Source organism: Rhea americana, unplaced genomic scaffold (genome assembly GCF_003343005.1).
Source record: "Rhea americana isolate MKP2758 unplaced genomic scaffold, rheAme1 scaffold_328, whole genome shotgun sequence".
NCBI classification, from domain to species: Eukaryota; Metazoa; Chordata; class Aves; order Rheiformes; family Rheidae; genus Rhea; species Rhea americana.
Genome location: NW_028186455.1, coordinates 38979 through 60018, shown reverse-complemented (window position 1 = coordinate 60018; position 21040 = coordinate 38979). Strand labels below are relative to the sequence as shown.

The 21040-nt window shown below is 41.2% G+C and overlaps 2 protein-coding genes across 2 annotated transcripts in view; one reads left to right on the top strand and one right to left on the bottom strand.

The window, feature by feature from the left end:
• Positions 1–83: 83 nt before the first annotated feature.
• On the top strand, positions 84–12881 carry MORN5 (MORN repeat containing 5; the record flags this gene model as incomplete). The annotated part of the gene is given in 3 exon segments (XM_085310865.1): positions 84–207; positions 949–1080; positions 12749–12881. Coding segments are annotated over 3 exon segments (336 nt in total), but the record flags the coding sequence as incomplete, so codon positions are not given.
• Positions 12882–13438: 557 nt separating this feature from the next.
• The window catches only part of LHX6 (LIM homeobox 6), a 17248-nt gene continuing 9646 nt past the window's right edge, over positions 13439–21040 (bottom strand). Inside the window, exons 5-7 of the mRNA XM_085310864.1 lie at positions 19727–19925; positions 18896–18999; positions 13439–17339 (exon numbers count right to left, since the gene is read on the bottom strand). Coding sequence (XP_085166990.1) covers positions 17319–17339; positions 18896–18999; positions 19727–19925 — 324 coding nt within the window. The 3' untranslated portion in view covers positions 13439–17318. The remainder of the gene's footprint in view (positions 17340–18895; positions 19000–19726; positions 19926–21040) is intronic.

Here is a 21040-nt window from a genome sequence, read left to right as displayed (position 1 = left end):
CTGCGCGGGCGCCGCGCGGTGGTGGCAGCCCCCCGGCCGGTGCGTCCAGCCCGTCCGCACGGTGATTAACGGCGCGCTCGCGGTGTGTTCCGCAGGGGAGACACACTTTCGCGGACGGCCTCGAGTACAGAGATAAAAACTGGCGTTACTGCGACGGCTACGACAGGCGGTTTTACACAGAAATCTGCTCCGGTCTTAAACCGGCAGGTACTGCGTTGCGTCTGCGAGCCGGGCGGTGTGGCGGGAGGAAGCTTGAGGAAGAGGAGTGTTGGAGAAGGGCGCTGGCTCCTCTCGGGGCCGGCGGACAAGGCCGTGCGGCCGCCACGCGCGCCGGGGAGCGGGACCGGAGCCGCTGCTTCACGCCCGGTGCGTCGAGTAAACTGGGAATGCRTTTGTCCCGCATCTCTTAGGAAAGACAGCTTTTTAGTAGACACCCATCTTTTCTGCCCAGTGTATGCTCTCACTAAAGATTTTAATATTATTATTTATCCATAGCCAAGGTGAACAGATTTATATGCAAAAACACCAAGTAAAATACRTAATACAAGACAATACAACACCCTTACAACACTCTTCTTTACACACAGGATGTTTTAGCAGTGACACACAGTTGCTTGCTGAGGCCAGCAAGACCCTCCTGGCTTTATTTCGGAGTTTGGGGTTATATTGGTAACACTAGCTTAGCAGGCTAAATGACAGGACTGAGAGCGAAGAAATGTAATTGCTATCCTTTTACTATAAGCTTTTTGTGTGTGGACTTCTCCATCTTCATTTCCACAATCTGCAAAATGGACATAATGTTTTATAAATTTTATTCAGTAACTATATCTTTAGCAAATGCCATGGAAATGTAAAGTCATAGTCATTAGTTATCTCGATCAAAGGTACAAATCCGAAAAAAAAAAAAAAAGCAAAATTAAGCAAACTTTAAGGTTTTTATTTCTTCAGGCATTTCCCAGCTTACSAATTTGGATCCTCCTAGAAAGATCCCAGAAGGATGTTATGACTGTGGGGATGGATTCTATAATCCTAAAACCAGAGTTATCATTGACTACAAATTCAGATTTCTGAGAAATGCAGGTATGTTTAACTTCTTTTGCAAAGTAAGTTAATTTGAGGTTCTTTCTCATCGTCCAGGATATGTGATTATAGCTAAAACTTCAAAACACATAGTCTAGTTTTCTAATCACTGACCTAAAATATTGCTTACATATTTGTTTTTATCAGCTGGTTGTATACAAAAAAATTTGCGTAAATAATAGTTTACAAAGTTATGATTAAGTATTTCCAAGCAGGTATGAATAAATATGTTTTATTACCATTTAGTATCTTAATCTAAGGAAAATCTTCAATCGCTTCCATTATGATATTAAGCAAGTTAGCTGTTGCAAGGCGTATAGCATTGATCTTGAAAGCTGCTAAACTCTTTGTTGTGAACCAGCAAAGTGCTTGAGCAGGTGCTTATCTTTAAATGTTAGAATAGTCCATTTTATTTAAATGAGTTAGAGCAATGTTTAAATACCTTGCTGAACAGGAAACATTCTTGTCACCTTGCAGAATTGTGTTGTGAGTAGAATCTGGCAAATATTGGGTCTTGTGGATCAGCGCCCAAATTAATAAACCTTGGGGAAAATTAGTTCTCATCAAGCTGAAAGAGAAACTTCTCAGATTAAAAACAAACAGAAAATTCAAAACTGATTGGTGCTGGAAGAACTCAGAAAAAATCAGTCTGGCCTGAAATAAATGCTTAGTGTTCTGGTTATTTAACCTTTGTCTTTAAGACTTTCTTTAGCAGATTTTTTTTTTTAATGAAAATGCTTTTTCAAAGCATCCTCTCAATTTTTTGTTTAAAATTGTCCCAATTCCAGGACCTGGCATTTCTAGAAGGCAAAGCATTTCATTTTCAGCATGCCACATTTTAACAGTTTTGTTGCTTGGAGACTCCATTTTTCAGCAAATTTACTATTTGTCAAAAAAAATTCTGCCCAGCTCTAATTTCAAGAGCGCATATAAGTATGCACTGTGGCATTGGAAGAGGGAAGTGAAGGGGGGGGTAGATGAATTGGAGATACCATCTGCTATAAAATATACCCTATGATGCATGGCCTGTTTTATAAACGTTGAATAAAAACTGATCTAGATTATTACAAATGGCATTGATCCAAAATACTGGAATGCAGTGGGCCTACTGATGAGGAAGATAAGCAACATGCTTTCCAAAAACACAGGAACCTACATAGATTAGTACAGGAGGGAACGCCTTGGAATTCAATTTATTGTTTTTTAATCTGTTCTTTGAACTCATTGTCCTTTACGACATTTATCTCAAACCCTACAAATTATATCAATCAATATTCACGAACCAGACCAGCACAGCGTGTAGTCTGACAGAGTTACTGGGGATGTGCTTTGTGTGACCATTCCACTGAGAAGCCCATATACAAAGTTAAACTTGTTGATGCGAGTGTGAAGAAGGAATGTGTCATGTAGGCCAGACCCTTCCTCTTAAGAGCACGAACACAATTGAAAAACCCGGCACTTGTTCAACATCAGAGGAACTCTTACTGCCCCAGGAGAGATGATTCAGGGCACAAGGCCACTGCAGTTAAAAAAAAAAATTAAAAAAACCCAGCTGTAAGCAGAAGAAACTGAGGAAGAGGCTGGAATGACAGGGAACAGATCCAGAATTACTCCATTATAGGTTGGGCAGGAAGGAGCAGGAAAACCTCCAGGCTTCCAGCCAAGTCTTGAAAGCATCAAAAGCAGATGGTAGGAAGCATTCAGGAAGTTCTTACAACAGCTTGACAGCTTTACCAAAATGACACTATCTTCCTCAGGTCTGGAAGCAGGCTTTAAGAATACTCTGGTTCTCACCTTTCACCCTGGCTCTATTATAAAGCAATTTCTGATTGTTTCTCTGCTGTTTGGAAACGGGGCAAGGAAGCGTACTGCTTGGCATTTACTTTCCTGCTGAACTGGCAGCATCCAGATATCATTCCAGAAGAGAAAAGAATAGACGCCATTTAAAAATCACTGAATTTGCTTCCACCACTTCTTTGTCAAGATGAGTGCATGCTGAGTACTGTAGACTCCTGCTAAATTTGGCAAGATTTTCCACATTTCACTAGCATGGAGGTCTGATACTCATTTACTTAAAGAGCTCTTACTGTCAAAGCAGTGCAAAGGCCTGTTGTGAAAATGCAGTCAGGCCCAGGGAATGAAATGACAGCAACAGTTTTGTTCTGTTTCTTATCTAGCAAAGTTTTCCAAATTCTCATTAAAATCTTGCAGTTATTACTCTATTCCTAAACCTCTGTTTCCTTGGGGAGCCTCAAATTTCTCTTGATTCTTTACGCGTTTTTTTCTCTTGTACTGTGAAGCACACAAAATTGGACAGATGAATGAGAATATGTAAGAATACTAGTTTGTAAGAAGATACGGTGTATATTTTGTATGGGTCTTGCGACTAGACTCCTATCAGAGTATTACTCTTTTTTTTTTTTTTTTTTTAAATAGACTCCTGGCACCTTTGTAACAGAGTTTGGTTAATACAAAGATGGGAGGATTTCCCAATTCAGTGGAAAGATAAGATGTTACGTTTAGTGCAAAGCGGGGAGGTATAAGAAGGCAATCACATTCATGATTTAGGACCCAAAAATGTGGAGAGAGCCATAACTTTCAAAGAGAAAATACCATTAAAAATACAAATCTTGTTCTACTGATATGGGAAAAATAATAGGAGGTTTTCTGGATCAGCTCTCTCTTGATTAAAAGCAAAGATACTTCTGGTGAAAATTGCTCCATTTCTTCCTTGATTCTTCTGAAGCTCGGTTAAATGGCATAAATACAGCTTTTGGTCTTTGTAATAGAAGTATATTTGTGCTTCTGCTTTCTTACTCCATTTTAAAGTTTAACTAGTTGGTGTACAGTGCATAGGGTAGTTTTCTATACTGCAGTGAATATTACCTGGAATATGTGCATCTCATCATATAAAATCAAGAACAGGAAGGACACAAAGCCTGTCTTTACACTAACAGCCTCAGTCAGATGACTGAATTAATATGCATGTAACTAAGAGCGGGATTAAGCCCAGAAAAACAGGACTAATATCTTATTAAGGGGAGAGCTTTTGGTGTTGCTGTAGTCTCAAGCCAGCTGCAATCAACTTAGGATTTCTATATGCCTGAAAGTCTTGTAAAAAGCAGCAGGAAAAGTCCTGCTGCTTCAGCAATCATTACAAAACCCAAAAGGTCAAGATTCAAGAATATTATTTCAGTCTGTAGTTTTAAAAGTCTGGTTTTAGAACATCTAAGGTTCCTTGGCACTGAGGCTCACCCAACTCTACAGACAAAGCTGAGAAGACATTTTATTTCTAAATAAAAGCCTTGCTAATCGTAGACTTAGTTTCCTCACATTGTTACCTTGGGATGAAAGCTCTCGTGTTTCATTTGAATGAGTTTAGAGGCTTTTTCTTTTTTTTTTTGAAAGTTGGTAGAAATGTATTTATCTATTTCAGGCTTATCCAAGTATACAAATCCATGAAACAAATCTACATTTAGACTTTTTTGTTTTACAACTCAAATGTGACTCGCACCAAGTGTTGTTTGAGAAATGTAGACTTTGACTTGTCTCAGAAGCATAGCTGGGAAACAGAGCCATAACCACTCAATAATTATGCAGGGTAATATTTCTGTACGTAGGTCCCCCAAATACATGCAGATGCTTGCATGCTCTTTCTCATAAACTACTGGTGAGCTGGGTGTGGGATGAGGACCTGGCAGTTTTTCAGGCCTGGAATATTTCTGGAAAAAAAGACAGTAAGTTTAACTTAAAAGTAGGCTGTGGTGCAGAAAAAAGGATTGCCTGTACTTAGAGATCATGCACTGAGCTTTATTCTCTGTTCTTTGAAATTGCCCATTCTGATGATGGAGGGAGTGGATGAACAGGCTGATTCCAGGCTAGTCCCTAGTCATTGCCTAAGAATGTAAGAGTTGTTTTGGCAGATGACCTTAGCAATGGAGAGGAAAGCCCCAGCAATACACATGCACAGGGAATACAGTATTTTTGTTCAAATGAATTTAGCTTCCCATAGATTTAAATGTCTACTTATAACACAGGAACGTTTAATCTTTTGTACATTTGTTTCTTTTTTATTTGACTTAAGATACTGAATTTAGATGAGGTTTAGTTCCTACATATTGAAACTCTTAAAAGCTCTTCAAATAATTGTTCTTTGGATACTTGTTAAGCTAAAGAAATCAGTTTTGATCGGCAGTAAAAGTTCATGCTATTTTAAGTGCAATGCTATAGCTATTTTCTGTTGTATATTTAATCATTTTGAATTATATGTCATGTAAAAGATTTTAGCTCTGGGGCATTTGCCAGATGGCTGATTCTGCATTTCACACAACAAAAGAAATAATGTTTGTGTAAAGCTCTTAAAAATAGTTGGTAATCAGTATATTCTATAACGAATGGGATCCAGACCTGTTTGGAAAAAAAAAAAAAAAAACAGCTTTTGCAGAAATTAATTTAGAGGATTTGGTCTCTACCTCTGGGCTCTGAACAAAACAAATTGTGTCTATTGTTTGCTGATTTTTTAACATTTGACAAGTTAACTGAATTGTAAATTTTACGTATTTTTATGTTAAACGCCATTTATTGTAATTCATTGATCTTTTTCTCTTTACTTTGTCTGGAAAACTTATTTGTGAAAAAGAGGTTTTATAAAATAAAGAATCAATGCTACTCTCTTTGTTTACACAAGTAGAACATACCAACGTTAGTAGCCCCTTGCTTTTCCTGCAGCAGCCGAAGTGCTTGTCCTTGTCCTGTTCTGCTTTGACTACTGCTGACTCCTCTTTCTGACTTCTTCGATACTCATTCCTCCAAATACCATAGCAAAAAAATRCTTTGCCTGTCTGCCATGACACTCAGCTTGTATTCTTTGCCCAAAAGGCTCTATTCAAGTCCATATAAATTCACCTTTTGGTTTTGTCTCCTCCGTCTCATGCATACTTTTCTTCCATTGCATCTAGTTCCAGAACATAGCTTTTTCTACCTGTGTTCATACAAATCTCCAGTTTATTGGTACTTACTTTCCAGAATCATTACTTGCATGGTAGTCAGAATATTTGAAAAATACAACACTAAGAGGAAGGTTAGAAATTTTACTATAACTCTTTCATCTGGATCTCCAAGTATCTCTTGTCTAGGTCTTCCTGGTTTTTTAGATAGATAGTTCTTGTCTTGTTATGAGAGCTTCGGACCTAGATAATCTTCAACACTTAACAAATAAATTTTAGAAGGAGGAGAGGCAGAAGGATAGTAAGTATCAAACTGATGACCACTSAGTGGGCAAGGCAGAAGAATGAATGTTGGTGAGAAGATGGCAGAAAGAAATTGAATCTATTTAACAATCTTATGCGATAACATCTCATAGAAAGTCTTACGAGAAGTAGCCTCATGTCTGTCATTACCCTCAGTCACTTTTCTTTATGCTGGACACATTCTCATACCCTTGTCTCCTTGCTAAGATCAGTCACTTTTTGAATGCTGTTGTAAAATACATACTTATTATGTCTTTCTCGCTATCAAAGTCTGTTCAAGCGACGGATGTAGTTGGAGACATCTCATCTGTGTAACCAAGAAATTATTTTTATATTAAATACGATTTACACATAAAATATACCCCACTCATTAAAATAGATTATGAACCAATATGATTTGTATTCAATATTGTAATTAACAGTGAAAATATGTTCATCGTGGTATAAATTCTTACAATAATTTCAGTAGCTATGGCTTTTGCAGATATATTATTCCTTGTGGTTTCCTAGTCTTAAAATCATTATCGTTTTGAAAACTGTGAAGGTTTCAATTCCAAATAGTGACATGCCAAGAATAACAACTTTGTTTGTGTGCTAGCCATCCCATTGTGAATCCATTAGTTAGGTTAGATGCAAGTCTTACAGGCACTTATAGTCAACCATACAGTTCATGTGAAAACAAGTTTTATAAAAGATGGAAAGTTCATTTTTGGGCCATTTTGGAATTACAGTAATTAAATGTAAATGGAAGGGTGAGAATTTGTGGGTGGAAGCAAAGGTTAATTGAAAACATATTTTCCATTTTCTTGCCAGCCTTGATGTTGGTGAGGTCAGGTGCAATAAGGAAAGTGATGCTAGGGACCCAGAGAGGGTGGTGGAAATGAAAGGGGTGTGCCAGGCAGAATCCATGGCTGAGATGTTATCGCATCTGATTGTAATTGTGTGGTGGAAGAACACGATAAACTGCACTGCGGGTGATGGGAAGAGTCAGGCATACGAAAGAATTAACTGATCCTGTTGTTTACAATATTCTGTGTGTGCTTGGCCCTCTACAAACAAAGAGGAAACTCGGCTCCCGTTCAGGGAGTGCCTATTGTCTGTTGCAAATACATTCGCTTATAAATCATGCTCATGGCAGGCCGCTCGCGTACGCATGGCTGTGTCTGCACAGCTAAATGCTGCGCTCCGAGGGGTGCACTGCAATTGTTAGCCCCTGATTGCCCTGATGGAGGGACATGTCGGAGCATATCGACTTCCCTCCTTGCTCGCATGGCTTTTAACAGAAACAAGAGCGAATGAAGAGATGATGCACATCCACACCTGGTCCCAACACACTGTTGGGCAGCAAAGGGAACCAAGGATCAGAAGTGCATCGTGCACATGGGAGCACATCAGACCTTCAGTGTAGACACAGCCTTTAAGACACCAGGAGCACACACACAGCTACAGTGTGCAGGATGAAGTCACAACACCAAGTCAGACAAGAGTGCAMGGAAGGTTTTTAAGGTGAACAATGTATCTTTTCCCCCYTTGTAAGTCACTAAATATTTTAATTTCAATGTGGTGTGTCTCCCAATGCACTTCTAGATGATTTCCTGGGGAAAAATATTAGATGGAAGGTAAATCCTCAGTCTACAGGGGAATATTTCTGTTTTCTAACAAACAGACTCCGTTCTGCATCATGGCAGAYACCCCAGCATGTGGAGTCCTAAGAAGTATCTCAAATCTAGCGTTCCAGAAGTAACACAGGAATGTTACTGTTAAAAGCAGATCATTCTAAACCTTCAATATGCATTTAATATACAAAAATTAAATGTACTGGATTTACAGTGTTTTTTCAAGTTATCCATTGGAAGCACCCAGATGCCAGCCTGTCCTCAAGTTTCTAATCTCGCTTGAGAGAGAAATCTGGAGTATGTAGTTGGGCAAGTCTCCTCTGCCATCCCTTTTAGATTCAGCATTGAAAATRAAATAAGTGGTCTCATTTTTCAGAGAAGTCGAGCACAAATCCACTGATTTAAGTGGRTAGTGTTTGGAGTGCTCCATGGATTATCCTTAACAGCTTTTCTGACAGGAGCTTCCCCTAAACCACCCAAAACCAAATAAAGAACTCACAAAGCAGTAATTGCTGAAAAGAACTAATACAAAATGAGTTACTTACAGGAACTTAGTAAGACCAACTGGTTTAGTTCATTTCTAGTTGCCTGAAAGTACTCTATCCAAACTAACCTGTTGACTCTGTAGACTGTGTCCAAAGCGTAACCCCTGGTTAATCATCCTCTGTGGAAGGATGCTGTTTCTGCAGATCGGCTGTGCAGGTAGGATAACTCCATATGCCATTTGGCATGCTTGATGAAAACAGCCTGAATTAGTTACATAAATAAAAGAGGAGCTATATCATTTTGGACTTCCTGAGGACTGGGGCTACAGTATTCAAAATACCTGTTGTGGGTGCTAAGTCTGACCTTATTTTTGGTTGAGACATACAGAAATAACTTAAAGACTCAGTGAATACTCACTTATATTTTAACAGCTTATCCAGTGAGATCACTCTCTCTCTTTCAAGATTTCAATTATATGTCATGATAGTAATCATTATATTTTACTAACTTCAGAATAAATAACTTGTCAACATTTATTAACTGAACAAGGATACACTGAATTGCAATAAAATTTTCAGATAAAGCTTTTTTTTTTTGCCTTCAAATGTAAACATGATTAGTCCAGTTCCAGYTAAGTCTGTTTCATGATTGTTCTACTGAAGAAAATCTAAAAAAAATTGATAAACTTTTAAAGATAAATACGCTACCACAAAATTCAGCACACAAYGTGAAGAACCCCATACTACCTAATTGTGCACAGGGTGATAATTTACCACTGATTAAAGAGTTTGTATTTTTTTCRAATCTTTTTTAAAGGGAAAATTACTTCTGAAGGTGAAGATGTGCTTAGACAATCATATTAACATATTCAAACAATTGCAATTTGCAAAATAGTAATTACAACTCACTATCTGGTAGCATTAATCAAACTTCAAGGTTTAATTCCATTTTAAATATTGATGAAATGTGATTCTCCAATCTAACCCTGGTGTTGCAGGGTTATGGAAGCAGCCAGTGACAGAAAAAAGAGGAACGTGTAGTTAACAAGCAGCTGCCACAAAGAAGGATCGGCATCTGTGATTTAAATTGTTAGCTGCACAGTCAGGTAGAGTGTAAAAAGGGTAGTCAAGAGGCTGTTAAGTCCATTGCTGCCAATTACTAACAATCAGGGAGGAGCTTTAAGACTTGTTCAGTACAATAAACCCAGTTTGTCTTGTTTCAGGGGTTACTACTGAAGAGGTTGCAGCTGCACTGATTCAAATAGCCCTAAAACTACAGTAATTATCAACCAGTCTTCTTTAGTGTAGCAAAAGTATGTTTTACCATAGCTTAACTCTTTACATTCTAATATTTCACTGCCTCTTCTCACATAGCTAGCCCTAAAGCCATCCTGATCTCTGGTTTTATTGCTCTTCTAACTRTGCTGCATCAGTTCTTTCATTTTACCTTACCTAGACCGAGGAGCACTCGTGCAGCACCCCAGGGCTGGATGGCTAGCGCTGGGAATTCTAGGGATTTGCCTTGAAGTTATATTTTGGAATATTAAGTCGCGATTTCTATTTTTCCTTTTCATATACAAAGTTGAAATTCATATAGCTCATTCAGTTTTTACAGCTGATTAAATTATATGTAAGTTAATCAGTGCTTATTAACATGTATTTAATTTGCATGGGATCAGATCTCTGCATGAGCTGAAACATTTTGGGACTGGTCTGGGAAAGTGAAAAACCCTTAGAGCAAGCTGCCTAGTATGCTTTCCTAGGAGATCATGAAAACATAGATGCAGAAGGAAACAGACTAGACAAACCAAGGATTTGTTGGAAATTCTGCCTTTCTTATTACTCATAGGTTTGATGCTTACCTATGTGACCACTACAGATTTCTCACTAGGAAGGTAGACTGCTTATTTCTAGTACTCAAATGAGCTACATATATCATCACCAAAAGGAGATGGAAAGGCATGATGTATAGCACATGTAATTTTTTTTTTATTCCTTCACCATGACAGAAATAGACAATTGCAATTACTACAAGCTCAGGAAAACTACTTTTTTTTTTTTTTTTTTGGGGGGGGGGGGGTAAGTCAATGAGATACCATCTCAAAATATAGATACCCCGACTGGAGAATATCTGCTCACATGATCACATCTTTCCAGGGCTGGAACACCTCCTGCATAGAACAAAAGCCGGCACATTGATTACAGCTTTGATGTTATTTGTTAAGAAAGCTTAAAAGGGCCACATTTGCATTTCTGCTGGAGCCTTCAGTGGAATCTCTGCCTGTATAAGGACTGCGTGGTCTTTAACAAGGCTCAGTGTTCATCTTTTTAATTTTCCTTTTAGCCTATTTTCCAGAAGCATTTATTTTCTCCTAGTTTATATCTGAATAAGAAATGTGCCACTAATGGGGTGTTTTGTTATGGGCCTATTGATTAATAGAAATAGGRAATCAAAAAAAAAAGTATCATATCACTGAAACACAGAAAGAAATGTACTTAGTTACTCTATCAAAATGGCAACCATTTTTCAGAAGTTAAAGCGAAGCTACAGGCTGAGCTGGTGAACCAGACAACGGCACTACAGCAACGTTCACGAACCCGTTCACGGTTACCGGGGTGCTGCTCAGAGGTAACCGCTCGCTGCCAACAGCGAGTTTTTGCCAGCCACCACCCTGAGTATGAAGTTATAAGAGGGTCAGTAGGCACAAGCCACCGCTTTGTCCAGAAACSAGTGACTGTATGCAGACAGCAAACTGGAGAGCAGGCTTTTCAGAAAACCCTGTGTGACTACTGTTTGTCAAGGGTGTCGGAAAACTGCTACCATTTAGACAGGGGATCAAGGCCTTGACACATGCTTTCCTTAAACCTACATTCACCTAGATGCCAGCAGCGCTCCTTGTGAGCAGCACCTTCTGAGAAATGAAGGCCTGCACTCAACGCACTTGAGCAGAATTGAGGAAAAAAGGGGAGGGTAGCAAAGAAAGACGAAAGAGAAGAAGGAAAGACAAAGCTAASTTGATTCACTGGCATCAATAACATTTAAACATACRCTTGAAAACTCTTGTAAATCAGACRTAATGTGTCATATGCCCTCTTTGTGAACTTTCACTTCTTAGACTAGCAAACTTAATTCCTGGGACCTTCCTACCTTTTACATTTCAAATGCTACTACATCAATTTAACTTAAAGGTACAACTCAATACTCAAAAGATTTTCATCAAAATTTGACTCCTTACAAGTAGCATGCTGCTTTCTTGATCTATTTTGACCCGCTTAAGCAGAGCTCTCAACTGTGTAGAGCAGCTGTGCAAGTGGGGTTATGTGCTATGCAAAGGATGCTCACAGCACTGAGATTACACCCCCTCTGCTCTATCCTTCTTATAATCCAGTTATTCTTTCAAGTAATAATAGCTGCTACAAAACCCTTAAAATTTAGATGGAGGCAGGTTAGAAGCATGTACCACAAGCAGCTAGTATGAATGTGTTAAGACAGCAGTAAACAGAAGCAGCAGCTATGCTATATTCAATTTATACAAAAACAAATACAGGTATTGATTTAAGTAAGACTTTGTTTTTCAAGGCTKTTAGAAGTTTGGTTTACTTGTAGACAGGCCCTAGAATTAACAGGCCATAACTTACATTTGCCCCCCCCCCCTTTATTTTTGTAATTATGCAAAAATTTCTATCCAAACTTTGCTAGAAATTTTTTTCCTACATTGTCTTAAATATTTTTCCCTTCCACACTGTCGTGCTCTGTAATAAATATGATCTGACAGACATGAATACTAACAAAAGACACAGAAGATGGTCTAAAATCCTTCTATCAGCCGCTATATCAGCTTATCAATATCTCTTGTAACATACATTTCATAAACAGCATTGAAAGAAAAACTGAAACAGCCTAGGTTTTGACTATAGATTTTTCTTTACCCCGCGTTTTATAAACAGACAAGCAATGCAGACATACAATAAAAAATTTTGTCTTCATTTCTAGTACCTACACCGTATCTCCTGCACATACTCATGAAAAGTCAGAAAAGAAAAAAATATATATGTGTAAATCTTAATAGCCTCCCCCAAGTCAATCTTATCAAATAGGTGAGCCAGGGTTACTGCCAAAGATCCCATATCTCCTGCCTTGACAAATTCCAACACAACAGTACACACAATCTTTGTAAGAAGCAAAAAATGGGTTCTAGGAGATGCCAGCAGCTAAAATTGGGATTTCATTCTCAAAGGAAAAATTGTTTGACAATCTGTAATGTAAAGAACAGACCTTAAACAGTGACATTTGATATTCTCTTTGTCTCCTTTTTAGATGACGATGAGCATGAATGGATCGTTCGGACCTGCCGGAAAGGTTGAGATAAAATAACTGGAAATAAATCTAAATTATGAAAACAGCTTTTCGCTAGATGATAATATTACAAAGTAGGTAATTTGATTCATGGTAAGTCTAATTTGTCCTTTTGGATTTTTACCACATTTTCCCTCTATAGGAATAACATCTTTTTGTCATCTTTGTTAGCATAAACAAAAATGGAAATAATCATTCAATCAGTCATTCTGAAAAAAGCTATGAAAAAAAAAGCAGACCGTACTCATAATAATATTCCTGAGAGGTGTGCAGTGTAGTATATACACACACATTATTAAGCCTGAAAACAATTTGTTAAAAAGAGTGCCTCAAATTCAATGTCGAAGTCATTCAAATCCATCTTAATCAACATTATTTTCCCAGATTTTAGTTAGCTGTCCTGGTGAATTCCTTTCCTCTCTTTTTGCTCAGTACTTTGATATTGATTGATCATTGTAATAATGTACACCAGAGGTATTCTTTAATGACTGGTTTGCTAACTAGGAAATTATATCCATTTACTACGAACGTTTGTTGAACTCTCCTGAAGCCAGAGTTTAACAAAATAATAAAAGAGCAAAACTGGGTGGGTTGCCGCTTGATTAGTAAGCCAGAAAGTATTTAAAAATAAAATAAAATGGAATTACATCATTTTCTGGATGTAAGTGCCAGCACTTCTACTTGCATTAACTTTATTTATTACACAAATAAGACATTTACAAAGCACAACATTARAAGTATGTAACAAAACAGACATTGGTTTTACAAAAAAGTGCTTACAATTTAGGTTTACTTTTTTAAAATAAATATTAGTCTTGACTGTCCACTCATTCAGAGAATTTTTTTAACCATTGTAGCCAAGACATGCATAATTGCAACATGCTACAACAAAATGATTGGCTGATGAAACAAAACGGATGTGTCTATAATTGGCATCATATAGCTATATCACCGATAGTAGCGCAGGATTGATTCCCACTCCCCATCCCAACTAGTAAGTTGTGTAAGCACCTTTAGCTAGGGCACTGGGGTTAACCAGCGTGAGCCAAAAAACAAACCAAAAAAAATTGGTAATAAAACTGTAAACCATTCCACTTTCAGACCCTCACCATATTTAATTACTATATTAAATTTGAGTGAAAAGCCTTTCATTGGCTCTCTTCATTTGATTTTGTCTGCAACAGTTTTTGTAAATAGCAACTGGAAAAGTTGAATACATAGAATCTGCATTACTGCACCAGAACCCGTTTGGCAATTACTGAATAAACTAAGAAAACGAGGATTTTTTTTAATTTTTTTAAATCTATAGACAGGAGATGAACGCAAATGACCTGAGATAAGGTTTGGTTCAGTGGCAACAGTCAGTGTGAAATGTGCTGTGAAACAATGTATAGAATAAATTAGAGGCTTTCTTACATTCTTGGTACAGTTGAGTATTTTCCATATACATAATTAGCTCTAAAACTGCACAAGCTGAATTGTTTCCAGTTTTTGTGAACAATTTGGGCTTAATATAAACAGAGCCTGATTTCCAAATTAGCAAAGCTGCTCCTGGCTACTTGCTGGGGAAAGTGACTGCCCCTGGGCACAGTTTGTACAGTGCAGTACACTGCCTGTAGAGTGGTGATGCCACTTCCACCACACGTATTTGGTCAGAAACATCTACATTACCTTAGCCCTGTGCTTTGCACGCTGGTCCTGTCAGTGGTATCAGTTACAAAAACTTTGATATACAGTACATTTCACAAGTGTTTTTTTTTTTTTTGATCAGTAACTAAGTTGCTATTTAGCAGATACATACTTAATAGTTTCCCTTTGATTGCACTGCTGAGAAAGAAGATAAATGCCTCAGACCATTTCTTCTGTCAGCAAAACAGTTGTGGAAATCTCAAGTACTGTGGGATGTAAGGTCAAGTTACAGTCTGGAGTCTCTCCTTCAATCTTCCATCAAATAGCTACCCATTAGTTTATAGCACTAATTCCACAACTGAACAATCGTTAGACTGCGCAAGCACAGACGGAGGAGAAAGCTGGGCCCTGGTGACCCTGCCAACCACCTTCAGCTTCTCACAGCTTTTCAAGCAGACACAGCAACCACTACAGCCTTGCAATAACAAATACTGAGAACCAGAATGCTCCACTAACGCAGCCAACAGAACGCGTGCCAGGCCCTTTGCTCGTTTGTATAGCCAAGGAGAAAAGTGACCAAAATGGATGCTGCTCTTGACTGTTCCCTCACCAAAGGACACTTCTGGAGCAGTGGTTYCAGGCAGGTCACGGCAGCAGCAGTGTCTTGGCATTGTTTGTACACATGGGAAACAATTATTTGCCTGTCAGGAGGTGACAATAATATATTGCAGACCTAATTTCCTCCCTGCTTTTGAATATTGTTCTGAATGGGAGGAGAGCGCTGCTAGCTGTTTGTTACAATTAGCCAGAGTAGTGGCCTAACTGTCCAAACAGCTACCATCACTGCATATATATATATATACATATATATATATATGCACACACACATATATATACACATATATATACACACACACGCGCGCACGCACACACCTACATACGTATATATACATATATATATATATATATATATGCACAATGTATTCAGTTACTTGTGGCACCTGGGCAGACCTCCAGCTGTCCCCGCAGCCAGCGCTGCGGTGGCAGTGGCCAGCGTGCCTCGCGCTTAGCTGGAGCAGTTTGTCACCCAGCTGCGGCATGCAGCACCTGCAGGCACAGTCAAGGAAAGGCTTTCCGTGTTTGCAACACTGCCTGGCTAAACCAGCGGGACGGCTGCCCACTCGGCCGCCACTGGAGATTGATCCAGCATCTCCCGGAGAGAAAAACACATGTATCTAGAGTTTGAATTAAAAACAAGTTATGTAACCGATGGATTCCTGTCTTCTGTTGCTCGGCACAGTTCGGTCCCATTACACATTAATTGTGGCTCATAGTAGGCTTTCACATTCTTGGAAATGCTGCCTCGCAGAAATTGAGCAGCAAGAGAGACCAGTGCTCACATGGAGAGAGGGTTCGTTATAGACCTAATCTTGGCTTGGTGCAAACTGAGAAGGGCTGGCAAACGTTATTTGTTTACTTTTTGTTATTACCGTCAATGAAGTATCATTTCAGAGCTTTTTTCCTGATCTGGGGCCAGAGCGCTGAGTACTTCCTTTGTTGTTGCAATGCGGCTGCCTCCGAGGGTGAGCCCTGCACTGCCTGCTCCTCCGAGAGCCGCCGTTCCGGCCCGCGCCTTCAGCCGAGCGCTTGGCAGAAGCAGCAGCGATACGCCAGCGATGGAGAACACCACAAGGGCAGAGGTAAGCAGGCAACGCTGCCAGATGAAAGGATATGCCATCGCGTTGCTGTACGCTTGGCTAGTGACTGCTGCTGCTGGCCTTACAGACACTGTTGTTTCCACTTTCTTAACTGGTCTCTGATTTCTACCCGACTATTTTCACTGATTGAACTCATTCCTGGAGTCCCCCTTGTAGGGTCCATACTAGAGCAAAGCATTTCTACACGTTTATGGGCCAGCCTCCACTCAGGATGTCCCAGTCCCAGGGTACTGCATGGCTAAGAGGTTTGCGTAGGTGCATTCCGCAATCACTCAATCATGATCCAATACAAATCCAAAGAAATAAAGTAGTTTGTTAATAAGATATAAGAATAAAAAATGAGGATTTGGCAGATGGCTATGAGACGAGATATATTCAGTGCTCTGAGAACGAGTTGGCAATCAAAACTGTCAGAGTGCTAAACCTGACTGCCACCAACCCCCACTCCCCCCTTCAGTATAGGGCATCTCRGTTTCCCCTCCTATAAAATGGGGGGAAAAATCCTAAGATTTACTTACCTTACAGAGTGAGCAAAGGACATGYGGTTCTAAAGCACTTTGAGGAGGAAGAGAAACTGCCTATTTCCAGCGGGCGTCATGGTTTCCCCTTAGTGGAGTCACAGCTACCAATGCATTTGGCTCAGGAATTTTTGAATATGTTTGAAGCTTCTGAGCCAAAGAGCCCATTTGAAATTTCACCCAYGCGAGTGTAAAGAGGGATGTCCTGGAACCAGCAGTGCTTCACTGGTGCAAAAGAGAATCAGGCCAAACCACGTGAATTCCTCCTCTCTTTGTATCGATAGGTGATCATCGAACCCCCCTGTGACTCGGCATTTACTGTTTCGTTCATATTCCCATGACTTCAGAAGCAAGATTGTAAGCACAGTAGAGTCACTAATTTTGACTGCGTCTGGCATTGTCTTGGAGAGACTCACTGTCATTCTACAGGTCCACAAGAAACAAGTGAAAAATGTGTCTGTGCACTCAACACACACATATACAGAGTGTTGCTGGAGAAATAATAGTGGATGTTAGATGCTGGTCAATGGAAACAACAGAGAATGCTGGATTTGAGTTTCTCCTGCATGACTGATTACAGTTGCCTTGGATTGGACACTGTAGTTCAACGACTGAGGGGCAGTGGTGCTGGTAGCGCCATGGACAGATGAGGAAGAGTTCGTGCAGTCAGTACTGAAAGAGGATGACCTRGTGGGAAAAATGTGAATCGAGCATTAGCTACTGTAAAAGACAAGCAACCCTCACACTGGACATGTGTTGCTGGGGAACAGCAAAGAAAGCACACGTGCCCAGCTGCCGTGGCAGGCTCTCAGGCAGCAAGCTGCCCCATGGAGCACAACCTTCCTGCAACCACCGTTTGACCTGAGCCTCCTCAGTCCTGCCCACCAAACACAGCAACACGAGCTCCATAGGTGGAACACCACAAACAGGCGATAATGGAAGTATGATAATACACATCTTAATTTAAGTGAGATGCACCAACAGGCAGATATTTCACTGTAAAATTGTTATATTATACAATAAATTGCAACCAGTCGTTATTTTATTTGCTCTATGATATCCTCTACAACGGCTACCAAGAAAGATTAAGACTATTATCAAGTGTCCTTAATCTATCCATTTCTTTGGTAATCATCACAGGTTTCCCTCAAACTAGGGGTTAGGCATTCAACCTGGCTGCTCCACAGGTGCTTTACCTGCCCTTACCAGCAGTCAGAAGCGGTCACTGATACAGGCCATATGCTACAAGGGAAATGCCTTTCTCTGAATTACAGAATCAAGATTAAGGCCACAGTATAACTTTTTGAAAAATCTCTAGTTTTTGTTGTGTAGATATCATGACAAAGTGGTAGCATTTAAACTGAGAAAGTAACTTTGCTGTGCCCCATCTTGGGCTTGTCAAAACAGAGCTCRGTAATCTAGGGTTGCTGCACTGAAGAAAGAGAGATCTGAAAAGAAGGAAGCTGATAACTTCTAAAAGTAAAGATAAAAGCTAAAACCAAAAAAAGTTGCCAAAAGCTCAGTGTTTTCAAAATGAAGCCACTTAAACTGGTTTGCTAAATGACATCTTATGAGCCTAAGCATGTATATGCAGTTTCAGAAGTTTTTCCCAGAAATGAACTGTATGTTAGAATGGGCAAATACTGAGTATTCAACAGAAAAATATTGATATGCAACATTGTTTCCTAGCCAGACATTGTGAAATAGCATTTCTACTTAATATCGTGTAACAGGCAGTTGTTATTTTTAAGCAATACTGGAAACCCCAAGAAATGTATCTTTCACGTTAACTCATGGAAAACTGGAAAGTCAGCACATGGCAAAGGTCCTTCCTGCTCAGTGGTTAACAGCCGTTCAGTGTTAGCACTGACAGAGGGTGCAGAGAGCTGACTAACGGAGCAGAAGGAAGCTCACTGCCACATGGGAAGGGAAGATAAAGAGGATAAGGAGGAGTTCAGGCAGGAGGGTATCAAAATACTTCAAGGAATCCAAGCAGAGCATCTCAGCACATCACACCAACAAGGAGTATTTAGTGAAGAACAAACTGACGACATTTTTATCRGCAGTTGGTACATCAGCCTAGGGCCACCGAAATAAAGAAAACACAAAGTGCTGAAAGCTGCCCGAGATTATGGAGAAGCAGCGATATGGTCAAAAGGGCGCAGCTGCCATCACATGATACAATAAGGTCTTTGCTACTGCTGAGGTTTGAGCACAAAGCCCGAAACAGGGTCTGCAATTACCTTCTCACCCCTGTTAGATAGCGGTCCTTCCATGTCCGCTTTGAGGTGCACCGGCGGCGCRGTGTAGGGGAGCCTGCAGTGCACTTGCCCACACTGTACCTGACCTGTGGATGAGAAGAGGCTTCAGATTCTACTGCTGCAGATGGCACAAGCCCTCCAGCCTCCACAGCCAGGCTCCCCGGCCAGGAACAGCTCTGGGCACATGCGAGAGGCCGCTGGTAGAGCGGGCAGAGGCTTAACAGGAGCAATGTTTCCCTGAGACCCGTGTGGGCAAGGGGGAAGCCTCCAAATCCCACAGAGTTGAAGTGCTCCAGCCTGGCAAGCCAATGGGGACCAAAGTCATCCCCTGCTTCGGCAGCAACTCCCAGGCACTGGGAATTATTAGAAAAAGCAACCTTGGTCTGGTGAACAGGAAGGAGAGCACCTGCCCGCCCAGCTAAACAAGGCCCTTCATGCCTGTTCTCCATGACAAAAGAGAACCTAAGGAGGGGTAASGACCAATAAATAAAACTGATGAGGTGGCTTCCCTGGGGATGAGGTATCCTAAGGAAAGAGGCTCTGCCACCACCTCCTCCCCTCCCCGCCCTGCTGCTTCTTTTCTTACTCGGGACTTCCCAGTCAAGGGGCTTTCAGAAATCCCCAAAGGGCGAAGTTTTGCAGCTCATGAAAAGGAAGAATACAGGCACCACCGGAGCCCCAGGAGCACCGGGGGCTCCGCACCAGCCCTGCGCAAAGCACTGCAACCCGCTCCCGACCGAGCATCCCGCTGCTCCCGGCCAGCTCCGAGCCCCTCCGTCCCCAGAGCCCGTCCCAGCCTCCAGCCCCGCTTACTCTCTATGTAGCCGTGCAGGGTTACCATCCTGGCCCTCTCCGGGCTGCTGAACGGCGAGTAGTGAATGTCGTCGGGGAGCGAGGAGGGGATGCGGGACGGGGGCGCTCCGGAGGGCGGCACCGTGTGCTGCGGCGTGTGTTTTTTATGGCGCGCTCGGCAGTTTTGAAACCAAACCTGCAACACCGAGAGGAACAAACACTAGCTGCAGGAAGAGATCACTCACGAGGACCTAAGACCRCTGTGCTGTTCGGAGCACTTACAGAAGGGAATCAAACGTAGTCAGAAACCTGTACGCTGCCGTATTTTCTTGCTAGTGCTCCCCCGGCCCGTCCATGGCCAACCCGGGCTCTATCCAGGTCCTCCACTGTGGTGTTAATTTGGGCAAGTCTTACTTGGACTTTAACCTTCAAACCCAGCTAGCCCAGCCTAGGAGCCCTGCTCCGGCCAGCTGAGACTACATGTGAACAGGCAAGGGGAGAGGCAAAAGGACGCGAAACCAAGGAAAAGCTCAGCCTCGGAGAAACTATGGCTTTAGGGAGGATAATGCTGATGGCACGTTAATCGCCGATGCTTTCTCCCGTTCAGAAACCACGCCAGCACAGCGTTAAAGCAGAGAAACGAAGGTGCCGGGGTCACAGGACGCAGAGCTATTCCAGCCGACGGGCAGGTAGAGCCCTACCGAATCTCACCCCTTTAATTAAGGAACAGTTAGGGGATTCCAGCTTACAGTTAAAACGTGTGTGGAGCACAGGGCTTCTTATTTTGTTTTAGTTTTTCCTAATGTTAGGCTCTGTATTTTCTTTTTTAGGTTTTAATTTCTGAAGATTGCTGGGAGCAAAAGCGTTCTACAGCGCGCAGCGAAGGGAACCGCGGGGGCTGCGCGAGCCGGATCGCGGCGAAGGAAACGGCCACGCGCGTTTGACAAATTGTTTCCTGTCCAAAGCACCTTTAAAGAATAGCCACATAAAAAATAGCCCAACATCTAGACTTGGTCTTTAGCTAATTGAAAAATCTCAATAACTGAGCTTTGAGCCAGRTTTTCACACACTAGAAATTTAGCATCTTTGGCAAGACGATCCTGGATGAAAGCTCCAAGTTTATTTTAATCATTCGTGTTTCTTACTGTATTCAGAAAGTATGCTAGCAGAGCAGCAAAGCGAGGATTATAAATGTAACGGGGGGGCAAAGCTGGGATGTCTACGGGAACTGCAAGCTGGGATTTGCGTTTTATCCGGCCCCCGCGTGCGGCTTTGCGTTCCCTTCCCTCGCGCGCGCCGTGAGCTGCGCGGGGACTCGGCCGCAGCCGCCGCTGC